Source organism: Apodemus sylvaticus, chromosome 18 (genome assembly GCF_947179515.1).
Source record: "Apodemus sylvaticus chromosome 18, mApoSyl1.1, whole genome shotgun sequence".
Lineage (NCBI taxonomy): Eukaryota > Metazoa > Chordata > Mammalia > Rodentia > Muridae > Apodemus > Apodemus sylvaticus.
In genome coordinates, this window is record NC_067489.1 from 11,766,661 (window position 1) to 11,779,896 (window position 13,236).

Sequence of the window (13,236 nt, forward strand, 5' to 3'; positions counted from 1 at the left end):
CACATGACTTTCTCAGAGATGATTTACTTGATAAAGAGACACATAATGGACTATTAACAAATGATCATTTGGATGATAATACACACACACACACACATACACACACACACACAGAGAGAGAGAGAGAGAGAGAGAGAGAGAGAGAGAGAGAGAGAGAGAGAGAGAGAGAGAGTCTAGAAAGCATAAGGGTTGGTGATATCATTTAGATAGTAAATGAACAGGTAGATAGAAGCTCCACAAACAGGGAGCTGCAGACAGCTGTTAAGATGTGGACCAGATTCTTTAATCCCAGACATTATATAGCAAGATTATTTTTCAGAGTCCTGGGATAATAACCCAGGATATCCTTCTTGGATATCCTTAGAATGATAACCAGGTCCTGTGGCAGCAAGATTCCAGCATAGAGCAGAGGGAACATAAGCATGCACAGAAGAACACGCTTGGGACTGTAGAGATGGTTTAATGGGTATGAGTGCTTGCTGTGTAAGTGTGAGGAAGGACCTGAGTTCAAGTCTCCAGCACCCATGTAGAGACCTGGGTGTGTCTGATCTCTTCTGTAATACCAGCCATACCTAGACAGAGACAGAGCTTGTCTTAAGGGAGCAAGACAGTGATCGAACAGAACATGTGACATCCTCCTCTTCTCCATTCTGTGAGCACATGTACATAGGTGTGTGCATTTGCATCCACATACATATATCTGGTACTCACAAACACTCACAGAAATTAAAAAAAAATCTAAAACATACAACAATAACAATGACAAAACAGAACACTACTTGTCTTCAAAGACAACTTGCAAAGTCTTTTCTATCCTTCCATCATTTGGGTCTGAGGAATTGAACTCAGGACTCCAGCAGGGTTAGTGACAGTCACCTCTGCTTATTGACATCTTACAAGAGCCTGCTTTGAATCTTTGTGAGAATTTCTGATAGTGATGAAAGGCCAACTGGACCTGTGGGGGTCTTGCCTGGGACTGGTTATTCACAGTCCAATCCAACAGCCACTTGAGTTAGCATATAGAAGACCAGAGAAAAAGTGTTGAAAGAGTGACAGCCACAGGTCTGTCAATACTTTCAGAGATTTGTGCAGATCAAATTACTATATGGAAAACAGCATGTAAGATGACTTTATAACCCATGGGTTTTAGGCAGACAATAATTTCAAAATTATTTAAATCTATTACACTATTTTATTTAAATTATGAAAATATTTAAAATAAAAGTATAATTTCTACTAAGCATGTACCCATTCATACCATTAATTTATGGAATCGTGTGAAGAGGAATTGTGACAGACAAGTATCCTAAAGGAGAGAATGTGGGCACAGTTGGTCCAGTGATGCTGATGGTCCACTTCTGAAGGGCTGCCCTCTGCACACATAACCCATTCTAATTCCTGTAGTGTGAGGAGACCCTTAAACCTACCTCCTGTCCAGTGTGAGAGAGAAGCTACAGGGGTATGAAGGTACCACATGGGCTAACAATGAGTTGGTGGAATAGGGTTATCCTGTGAGAGACTGCAGCAATCAGGGGACACCCTTCAGAGAGGGTTAGCCTCTGAGAGGGGTAAGCTTTGGGGCCGCAGGATCACTGCCAGGAACTTCAAAGAGAAATGCTGTGGTAGGCAAGGGTGGGCACCACTAAGGATCCAAGAGCCAATGGTCTACCTGTAGCCTGGACAACACTGAGCTTCAAAAGGGTTTCATCTCTAATCGTAGCCTGTGAGACCCTAAGGACAACCAAGTTGTGACTCATGGGCACCCTGAGCGAATGAGAGTTGGCTATTTATGGCAATTTGTTTCACACCAATAGGAAATCGACACCCAGAGAACTACCTATTATTTTAAGATATCTCCATAGACTTGTCTAGCAGCCAGCTATGGGAAAACAAATCATGCTTAGAACAGTTTCCAACAGTTTTTCCAGCTGCACTAATGGCTACTTGGGAGCAAAAGCTCTTTTGAATAAAGCCTACATAGACACAATAGTGTCTCATGACAGCGCTGTAGGACACGTGTTATGTTTATCTCAATTTTCATCTCCATTAAATATTAAATAAAAGTCTGTAACTGTTTCAATGGACCCCTGTGAAGGTTGATTTTCTTGTTTTCCTGATTCTGTTCTGTTCTACACATTGTTCATTGTACAATTGTAAACACCTTTTTAGAACTATTCACTGCATAATTAGCTGCCCTGACATTATTCCCTAGTGTATAAAACACCATAAAGGCTGGGTGGTGGTGGCACACGCCTTTAATCCCAGCACTTGGGAGGCAGAGGCAGGTGGATTTCTGAGTTCGAGGCCAGCCTGGTCTACAGAGTGAGTTCTAGGACAGCCAGGGCTAAACAGAGAAACATTGTCTCAAAACAAACAAAAAACAACAACAAAAACAAACAAACAACAACAACAACAAAAACAAACAAACAACAACAACAACAAAAAAACACCATAAAGACTAAGAAGGTAAGGGGGCTGGAGAGATCGTTTGGTAGGTAAGAACACTGGTTGCTTTTGCCAATGACATGGGTTTTATCCTCAACACCTACATTAGGCAGTTCACAACTGCCAATAACTTCAGTTTGAGAAGATATGACACCCCCGTTATGATTTCCTTAGGCACTTGCTGAACACATGTAATATTCACACATGCATGCAGGCTAAATATGCATATACATAAAAGTTGAAATATATTTCTAAACAATTAGGGATACTGCTCTTTGAATAGCATGTCCTATTGAAATTTAAAGTAGTGATACTTACACATAGGTATCAAAAATGTCTGGAAACTGTCTATGCTTTTCATGAAGTTAGTTGTTATACTTTGTATTTGAGGACTGATAGCTTATACAGAACTTCCAAAATCTAGTTTTCAAATATAATCAGTTACAACAGGAGAACATTGTCAAGTCCTCGAGTCTCTTTCACAGTTGTGGAGGTTGGTTGGTAGCATCTTTATCAGAAGTAGATACTGATTTGGATCTGAATGGGAGAGGGGGGGGAATAGTGGTCCCCAAAGAAATTACACCAACCAATCTCTTCTGGCCACCAACCAATCCTAGAAGTATTTTATGCCAATCCATGACCTTAAAGCCTGTAATATAGAATGCGCCATCTCCTCCTGCTCTTAGCCTTATGGTGTGTGCTCAATAACTGCATAGTGTCTATGTCTAGGTACTTCAGATGCATATTTCGATTTGGGGATGGAGTTAAGGAAGAGTCTTGAATGTTCCAGCTTGGCCTTGATTTCCTTATGGTGCTGAAGATAACCTTGAACTTCTGATCTCCATGCTTGCTCTACGTTCTTAGTACTAAGATTACAAGCACATGTCATCATGTCTAGTTTCATATGGTACCAGGGCTCAAACCCTGCTGCTTATTTATGCAAGGCAAACATTTTGCCAAACGTACCTATCTCCCCAGCACATCATATCATTTTTGGCTCATTTGTAAGCACAACAGTGAGTATAATTATTGTGACTTTAATGTGTTTGAGGTGACATTCATCCATGCCTGGAGAAGAGATGCACTGTCTACTCTCCAGTATAACAGAGATATAAATGCTGTTTTCGGTTTGATTCCATCTGAATTTAGTAAAATTGGGATAACAGATGGCCATACACAGTCAGGCCTCACTTTACCTATCCTTTAACTGCACTATGAGAATCAGCTCTTCCTGTAATCATCTTACCTCCTACCCACTGAGCTCGCAGTCTATGAATGAATGCATGCTTCTACTGAATAGACACCAGCCATGCTCACTATCTTCACTTGTTGTAAATTATAGTTACAGGGACCCTTCCTATGTTTCTTCTCCGAGTTTCTTCAAACTGTGACAGGCAACCTTCCCAACACAAGTTATTGAATAAACAACTGCTGAATACAGGATGAAAGTTTTGTATGTTCTCATATTCTCCATGTGCCTTGCAACATTGATGAATCGTCCAACCTAAGGGTCTTTGTCCTTTTTGTGTCAAAAGCAACAAATAAAGTCTAGGAGGTAGGACTGCTGTTCTTCCCTGCCCAGATCTACTATAATACACCCAAAGCCCTCAATGGCATTCATGGTAATGGGAAAGTCAGAGGGTAAGAGCATTCCAAAGTTCTGGCTGATCCTGACAGGAATGCCAATAGGAAGCCTATTCCTGCAGTAGGCAGACACACCATTCTGGGTCCCTCTCCTTTTTTTCTTAGAGTGTACAGTCAGAATTTTCCAGAACAGAAAGAAAGGGAGAGAGAGAGAGAGAGAGAGAGAGAGAGAGAGAGAGAGAGAGAGAGAGAGAGAGAGAGAGAAGTGGGCATCAGATCTCATTACAGATGGTTATAAACCACCATGTGGGTGCTGGGAATTGAACTCAGGACCTCTAGAAGTACAGTCAGGGCTCTTAACCACTGAGCCATCTTCCTAGCCCTTATTAAACATTTTCATATATACTCAGCAAACATACCTCTGGTAGAAGCCAGTATTTTTCCTGCAGTTTTACTGTAGTTTTATATATAACCATAAACTACAACATTTTTTAGAGAACTAAAATTTAAGCTTAGATTTGCTTGGATGATATGAAAATCCCTTTGGGTCTGAGACTTTTTTCCTTATTGATAATATCATGGTTTAGATCTTAAACATCTGGAAAGCAGACATATTGAAAACTTAGTCCACAATACAGCAGCATTCCAGGCATTAGGAATGTGAGTAGAGGGTGTAGGCTCTGACCCATGGCTGGCTTGCTGCATTTGTGGATCTATGGTTTAATGGGTTTCTTGAAAGGATTAAAAACTCCAGGAGGGAAGACTTCTCTGGGAGCTACCAACACCTCTTCTTGAGGGAAATATTCTACCCCTGCCCCTTCCTTTATGCTGTTGTCAACATGAAGTGAGCTTTCTTTTACCACACACTTCTGCTATGATGCACTCCCTCCACACAGACATGTAAGCAACTGGGCAAGGTGAGCATGGACTGAAATCAGAAGTCAAAGCACCTTTGATCTTTAACTGTTCTCCAGTGTTTTATCACAGAGATGCTAAGCTGAGCAACACAGTTAAGGCGCACAGAGACTAGCAGTGCAGACTCTTGGTGAATAGTAACCTCTTTTGCTGTTAGTATCATGTCTAATGCTAGAATACAGAGATACTATCCCTTAAACCATCTCTGGGAAAGGCCAAGTCAGGGCCTCAAGTTCATCCTAAAATCAAGTTCTCCTGTGTGGGTCCTCTCTGACAACATACAGTACTTATGGAAAAGGTAAGTAAGTGCCTAATGGCCAATTGTATTTTTCTATCTTCAAACAAGAACTTCCCTTCAGGTATATCACACAGCCAAACCTAATGCTTGTGAAAGGCTCCTTGTCACAGTTCAAACTATTGACAATAGTCTCTTTCTTGGACAGCACTGCAAGGCTTTGGGAAGGTAAATAGAGAAGATTGGTAGTTATGTTCTTCATCACTGCGTCTGCATGAGGAGAAGTTGGATGTGAGGAAAGCATCATTCTGTGCCACCTTTCAGAACCCTGTGGCAAACATTTGAGGTCCTAAGGGACAGATTTTTATTGATATGAGCCCCGCTGTGTCAAGCACCTGAGTGCTTCAGATCCATGGACATGGCAAAGCCACCCCCTGGTCCATGTGCATATGGTGACAGTGTGCACAGGACGTATAGCCTGCAACTTCCTCTTCCTGAATGGGCGCCTGTTTCCTCTTTCAACTGTTTACAACAAATCTGCCCCCTCCATTCAGATGTATAAAATAAATACCTTGAGTGTCCATGCTGCTGTTTCTTTATCTCCGTTGGGGCACATGACCTAACCAGTCCCAGCTTTTCTAGGTGTCTGTGTGCCTTTCATCATCCTATCTTTGTCCCAGTGAGGTCAATGACAAAGCTGTGTGGGTCATGGCAGATTGGTCATCTCTATAATATGCAGAGGGACACAAACTAGACACTGTTGTCCCTGGTCTAAAAGAGATTATGGAAAATAGATCTAAGACATGGGAACATTATCAGGGTATGCTATCTTTCAGTCCAGAGCACACCTGAGGGTTGAAGAGTGTTTCTGATGCAGGTTTACTTGGTTTCTTTGGTGTCTTTGGTTACCCCTTAAGCAATAGTTGTTAAAGTATGGCTCAGGTTCCTTCTCCTATTCCTGTACTTCCAGAAATAAGTCTCAGACTCAAAATATATTTACAAATACTTTGGCCATATGGCTTGACTCTTCTCTGACTAGATATAACTTAAAATATTCCACTTATTCTAGCCCACATTCTTCCATATGGCTGGTTATCTCTGTTCAGGTACCATTCGTCCACCTGGTCACATCTTTCCACCGAATCACCCTGCCAACTTCTCTCCCAGAAGTCTTTGTCCTCCCATGTTTCACCTTCTATTTCCTGTCTAAGCCTTAGGTCATAGACTTTTTAATTGACAGGTGATGGATCCATACAATACACAGGATGTTCTCTCTACAAATAGTAATTCCTTAACAGATGACAAATTTACATATCTATAACAAATTGGCCCAAGCTTGACCTTTTCTCTATCTTCCTGGCAAGTGCCTTTATTTATATCAATATCAGCCTGTTAACACATTTTCTTTTTTAGGAGCAGTGGTGTCAATACTTGCAGATTAGTTTGCCAAGCAGCTCTGGGATTCAGTCACAAGCTGAAATTTGGGGTGTCATCATATCATTCCTTGTGTGAAACTCCAGAAAATCCCTTTAAGATCTGGATAAATGTTCAAATTTATTGAAAAAATAGTGTTTTATCAAGACCTGGGACTCAAACAAAGTAAAGAATTGCACAACCTTTTTTTAAAGGACACTCAAATATTGTGTCTATTTCTAAGCATACACTTCTTTGTGTATGCTGAACTCTGTAATCAGCCTCTGTGAGGAGTAAAATCCACCTATGTTTACATTAATGGATCCAAAACCTTTGCATCCTGATGTTTCCCCAAGCAATGCAAAGCTAGCAAGAGCCATTTAAGATCATCTGTGGGCATTGCTTCAGGAATGGAAATTTGTTTCAGGTATTGGGTTGCAATGTGTGAGCTTGGGATTTCTAAAATTTAATTATTGACTGTTTTCATCCAGGGTCTTAATGTGAAATCAATACTATTTTGATTATACAGCCATTGTCACCATCCTGTCTATATCACCACTGTCATTGCCATGTGACAGCATGACCAGGTTCTGAGACAATTGTACAAAATCAACTCCCAGGCTTGGGCTCTTCATCTAGTACCAAGGAACCAGATAAAACTGAGAATCCAAGATCAAGTGTTATCTGTATCCTTTTCTTCTTTTCATGGCATGTCTGATTTTCTATATAATAAAACACAGGTCTTATAATTGCAGCATGCTCATAAACAAACAGATAATGGATCGATGCATTCATAACGATTCTCAGTGGAGCTGGAGAAGCCAAAGGCCCATAGCTGTGCTAATGCCAAAGGTGAACCTAGAATTCCATTATCTAAGTGGGCAGGTAGGAGCTGGGAAGATCACATTGTACAAATCTTGTCAATGATGATGGTGGTCACCACAAACACAAACCAACGGTCTGTAAGTTCTATCAACTCCAGGATTTTAGAGCCCAGAGGATCTCCTAAATGCTGTTTGAAAAATGGAGGTGATATCAAAGGGCTAGAAATAGTTTGTGATTTCCTCTTTCTCTCACAGCTGGAAATTGAGGTTACAGAATACCTCATATGCACCAATGAGAACACATAACTGGATGCTCATAGATAAATGGTCACACCAACTGGAAACAGAAAGCAGTTTACAGTGTTAGGAAAGCAATGGCACACTATAAGTCAGGGCCCATGCCTTTCCTAGGACAGCCTCAGGAGGAGCTGTGGGAGCTTAGACACTTGTCATCTTGGAGGAGTGTGTTGGGCAGGTAAGACAAAAGTAGGGGCCTCTCAGGTGAATGTTTCCTGTTCTTCATTAAAAGAATCATGACAGGAGATGTGGCTGGTGAGAAAAGGTACCAAAGAGGTGTTCATTGGCAAAAGAACAAAAAGGCCACCTAGCCAAGTGTGGGCATGTTGTTTTTATATACTACTCTCAGACACTACCGAAAAATTGTCCTAAAAGTTTTTCACAAACTTGTGTTCCTCCAAGATGAGGAGCACGCAAGTGGAGATTAAGACACACAAGGAGAAAACAAAAGCCATCAAACTCAAGCATGGAGAGCGTGCAGTGGGAAAAGATCCCTTACAGGTGCCCCACCTATAAACACACCCACAGGGGCTTTGCAAGAGCTCCCAAGGAGAATTCTCCCAGTGAGAGCTCTAAGTGGGATTCACCTAAAGAGATCTGTAATCACAATTCAACACTATGATGTTCACCGAGACTGACTACACTTGTGAGCTAGGTAATAAGCCTTCCTATTTACTGAGTCATTTCAACAGCATTATTCACAAACAGGAAACAATGGCATTCTCATAAAATTGGTCACTAACTTCTCTTTTGTTCAAAGCTCTTCAAGATTTCAACAAAGGAGGGTCTGAGGTGGTTTGTCTTCCTATTACATACCTGTATTAGCTTAGGATACCAACTGTGGATTGCGACGTTCACTGCCCCTCATATGTTTATCCATTGAACAGAGGTATCAGTTCTAACAAGCTCTCATGGACCTTCATGATAAAATATGAACATTTCAAAATTCTCATGGCCCAGAGTCAATACCACAAAGCCTCAGATTATTGGAAATTTGGGTTGCCTTAGATACGTGCAGCATCTTAGTTGATCAGCTTCTTTTATTGCTACAAAGTAGCAGGTATCCATGTCCTTGCTGGCAACAACTCCCATTTGCAAAATTGATGTTTGTGCTCATATGGGTAGATGTATATGATTGTATACACATGGGAACATGCGCACAGCACTGCCGAGAGGGCTCTGCAGGTTTTGTGCACATTGCTTATACAAAGGACTTGTATTCAGTTCCCACCATCCATATCAGGTGAAACCACCTATAACTTTGGTTCTAGGGTGCCCATAAACTCACATAGGCATACACTCATACACATAAATAAGCATAATAAATCAATTTTAAAAGAGAATATACATAGATATAAATATGTAACTTATATTTGTCTTTCAAAAATCAGGCAGGTGCCCCACCTGTCAGCATACCCATGGAGCTTTGCAAGAGCTCCCAAGAAATGTTCTCACAGTGAGAGTTTTAAGTGGGATTCACCTAAAGAGATTTGGTTTCATAATTCAACACTGTAATGTTCACTGTGACTATATATTATAATATAAACTCTGTAAATCTTTAATATGTTCAGTTACTACACATTTATATATGTGCTTATATGTATATGATTACATATATATATATGTGTGTGTGTATACACTACATACTCAATGATTATTGTAATTATATCAAACATTCTCTCTAAATCTTTCACATACATGTTCAAGTTTTGAGTGTATTTACTACAGAAAAATCTATATTTCTATATCCAGTCTGCCTCTAAATGACTCAAGGTGTTTCCTTTTCAGGCCAAGCTGATCTATTAATAACATGGGAAGTCATCTATATAAATCAATATGAAACCATGGCCTCTGATACTTCCTGTTGAACAATGGAGATAATTAAAACCAAACACATGGTACAGCCAGCAAAGAAATCCATCATATAAACTCACTGTAAGGTGGATGTATACTAACCAGATAGCCAAGTTAAAGTGTGTGGTTGGCCACAAGCTACTCACTGGTGTAGGTGAGCTGGAAGCCTTGGGCAGTGTCCGACCCATTGGTGTTGAGCTCCAGCCTCAGGTGGTTGGAGGTGCTGTTTAGCACCAGCCCCATCAATTCGCTTCTTGTGAAGACTCCCAGTGACCTTGAGGAGCTGTCCTTTCCATCATAAACCTAGTGGAAGTAGGCAGAGTGAGTCCCCAATTCATTAAAGACCTGTTGTTAGGCAAGGATTTTAACAAGCCATTCCTAACTTTAAGGATTTGATTTGGCTTCATTCAAAACTTGAAACTCAGTTTACAGAAACACAGATGGATGATGAGGCTAAATAATCTAATTCTTTTCATTTTACCTTTCCCACTAACATCTCACAGAAAAGACTCCTAGTCCCATTTTTTTTTACTCCAAATATTTTCCCATTCATTGCTTTGAAGACCAGTTTGTTTCAAAAATGTATTTATTTATTATGTATGTATGAGTACACTGTTGCTATCTTCAGACACACTGGAAGAAGCATCAGATTACGTTAGAGATAATTTTGAGCTACCATGTTGTTTCTGGGAATTGAACTCAGGACCTCTGGAAGAGCAGTCAGTGCTCTTAACCATTGAATCATCTCTCCAGTCCTGAAGACCAGGGTTTTTTTTTATCTTTTACTGTGTGATTCCAGGCTCTGTCCTATACTTTTTATTCTTCTCATTACCCACTGGTTACAGGGTTTCATTGCAAAGAAGTTCTGTGAAGCATGGGCCAAGGCACAAGTACTTCACCCGTCTTGCTCCTATGTCTAATGCCCTGAGCCATGGTAGTATTAAAATCATCACCATGTGTAAGTCTGGCATGAGCATGCACTGGATAAGAGTCCTGTCCCACAACAGCAGCAGAGCTTGATCTTAAATCCCATGGATGCTTTATTGTCACTGAGTGGTACAAAGTTGAGAGAAATAATCTTTGGGTGGAGAAAGGCTCCCCAGGCTCAGAGCAGATAATTGAGGTGTGGATGCAGAAAAGAGGTTTGGGGTAAAGAATGAGCTCTCACCGCTGAGCAAACCAACCCTACACCCTGAATAGTCAGGGACTCCCCCACCAAGTGGAAAAAGAATGCATCCTATTCCAGGAGACCTCTTCTTTGGCACTGGTCAGTTTAGATAAAAGAATGGGAGCTGGTAAACCCACAGCTTCAGTTAAGTATGCCTAGGCAATTCTTGAACATATATGAGTAGTCTGGCCCAGTCAGCTGGGAGGAGAGCCCTGCTGGCCAGATAGAAGGCTTTCTAGATCTTTATCCTAGGTTAGGAGGGTGGAAAAGAACCTGGAAGGTTCTCAAATTTAATATTTATCTGTGGTCCTTTTCCTATACATCTGCCTGGACTCTGTCTAACTTCGAGTCCCGTACTAACATCTCCATTCCATCAATGCATAAATAAACCCTATGTGGCTCAAAAGTCTGACCTATATATACCTATATGCACTCATCAAAAGAAAATTCATAGAGAAAAATAAGTTGATTTTATTTCATTGCAATTAAATACTCTGTAGAGTCCAATACCATTTCCTTACTGAAAGGCTATCTATTATCATAAGCTATTGTCCTAAGAATAAGTATTGCTTTACATTTGGCCCTCCAAGACATAAGGAGAGTTCTTACAGTCAAGATAATAATAGGTTCTATGTCCAAGTCCTCTGAAAGCTCCTGGGTTCCCCCACCCCCCATACACCAGGCCTTTTTCTATGTATGGGATGCATGGAGAGGTGTGGTGACAATGACGGAAGTACACACAGATTAGTCCATTGTTTGGCATTGAGTCCCTGTTTACCAGGAGTAGGATGGAGTCCTCTGACAAACTCTCAGTGGTTTCATGGGCTGTAACTTGCTCACAGTGACCTCTTGGTTACACCATCAAGAATAAAAAACAAAACAAATCAAAACAAAAATACTTGTGGAAATCCCACCATTCTCCAGACAGCAAGCCATCCAACCACATATATGTTACTCAATCTGGGTACTTTGTGGTCAGCTGTGACTATCCTTGAAAGATCACTCACATAATGAACACACAACTGGTCATCATTAGGTGGCCAGGGCTTTCTGATGGGAGCTCAAAGTTGCCTTAACTCACAGTGAAATAAAACATGAGCTATGCTAGCTCTCAGGACATCCAATACCCAGAATACCCAAGCCAACAGCAACAGACTCACAAATCTGTGGTGGTCAGGAAAACCAGTTGGGAGTCTCTTGTTTTACATGGTATAAGGATCTGTGAAGCAACCTGCAACCCCTTACCCAAATCTTGGCATTTAATTGCTTCCTAGGCCCACAGATATGTAGCCCATAGGTTGAACATTCATATGATATCTGGAGTTATGGCTGAGCATTCTTGTGGAGCCTTTCCTGCCTTATAGAGCTGAGCCCTGGAGCTCTTTTGGAGTTGGCCACTTCCTTGCACAGAGCTTTCAATGATCACTGAGCTCTGCCTTCTATTCACACTGTCTATGCTTGTGAGTGTGCAAATGAAATCAAAGTCCTTTCTGCTAGGCCACAGTGGTCTAAATGGTGAGTGTGAACAGCTTGTGCCCCTAATGAAATGATCTAACTTCAAGCATATTTAAACCTGAAGCATTTACTATAAAACTCAATGAAGTGTGAGAAAAAAATGCATAGGCATTTTAATGGCTGGGCATTTTCCCTGCAATCAAATATGGTAAGCAAGATTGTTTCTTCTGGTTTCTTCTTGCTTCTTCTTTCTTCCTCCTCCTCCTCCTTCCTCCTCCTCCTTCCTCCTCCTCCTTCCTCCTCTTCCTCCTCTTCCTCCTTGTCCTCCTCTTCCTCCCTCCTCCTCCTCCCTCCTCCTTCCTCATCCTCCTTCCTCCTCCTCTTCCTCTTCTGTCCTCCTCCCTTCTCCTCCTCCCTCCTCCTCCCTCTCACCTTCCTCCTCTTCCTCCTTCCTCCTCCTCCCTCCTCCTTCCTCCTCCCTCCCTCCTTCCTCCTCCCTCCCCCTCTCCTCCTTCCTCCTTCCCTTCCTCCTCCTCCTTCCTCCTCCTCCCTCCTCCTCCCTCTCCCTTCCTTCCTCTTCCTCCTTCCTCCTCCTCCCTCCTCCTTCCTCTCCTCCTCCACCTCCCCCTTCCTCCTCCCTCCCCCCTTCCTTCCTCCTCCTTCCTCCTTCCCTTCCTCCTCCTCCTTCCTCCTCCTCCTTCCTCCCTCCTCCCCCTTTCTCCTCCTCCTTCCTTCTCCTCCTTCCTCCTCCTCTCTCTTCCTTCCTCCTCCCTCCCCCTTCCTCCTCCTCCTTCCTTCTCCTCCTTCTCCTTCCTCCTCCTCCTTCCTCCTTCTCCTTCCCCTTCCTCCTCCTCCTCCTTCCTCCTCCTCCTTCCTCCTTCCCCTTCCTCCTCCTCCTCCTTCCTCCTTCCCCTTCCTCCTCCTCCTCCTTCCTCCTTCCCCTTCCTTCTCCTCCTCCTTCCTCCTCCTCCTTCCCTCCTCCTCCTCCTTCCCCTTCCTCCTCCTCCTCCTTCCTCCTCCTCCTTCCTCCTCCTCCTTCCTCCTCC

At 42.2% G+C, this 13,236-nt stretch overlaps 1 protein-coding gene across 1 annotated transcript in view; it reads right to left on the reverse strand.

The window, feature by feature from the left end:
• Csmd1 (CUB and Sushi multiple domains 1) overlaps nt 1-13,236 on the reverse strand; it is a 1,354,421-nt gene that overhangs the window by 272,561 nt on the left and 1,068,624 nt on the right. Inside the window, exon 23 of the mRNA XM_052162855.1 lies at nt 9,714-9,870. Within this exon, the coding sequence (XP_052018815.1) occupies nt 9,714-9,870 (157 nt within the window). The remainder of the gene's footprint in view (nt 1-9,713; nt 9,871-13,236) is intronic.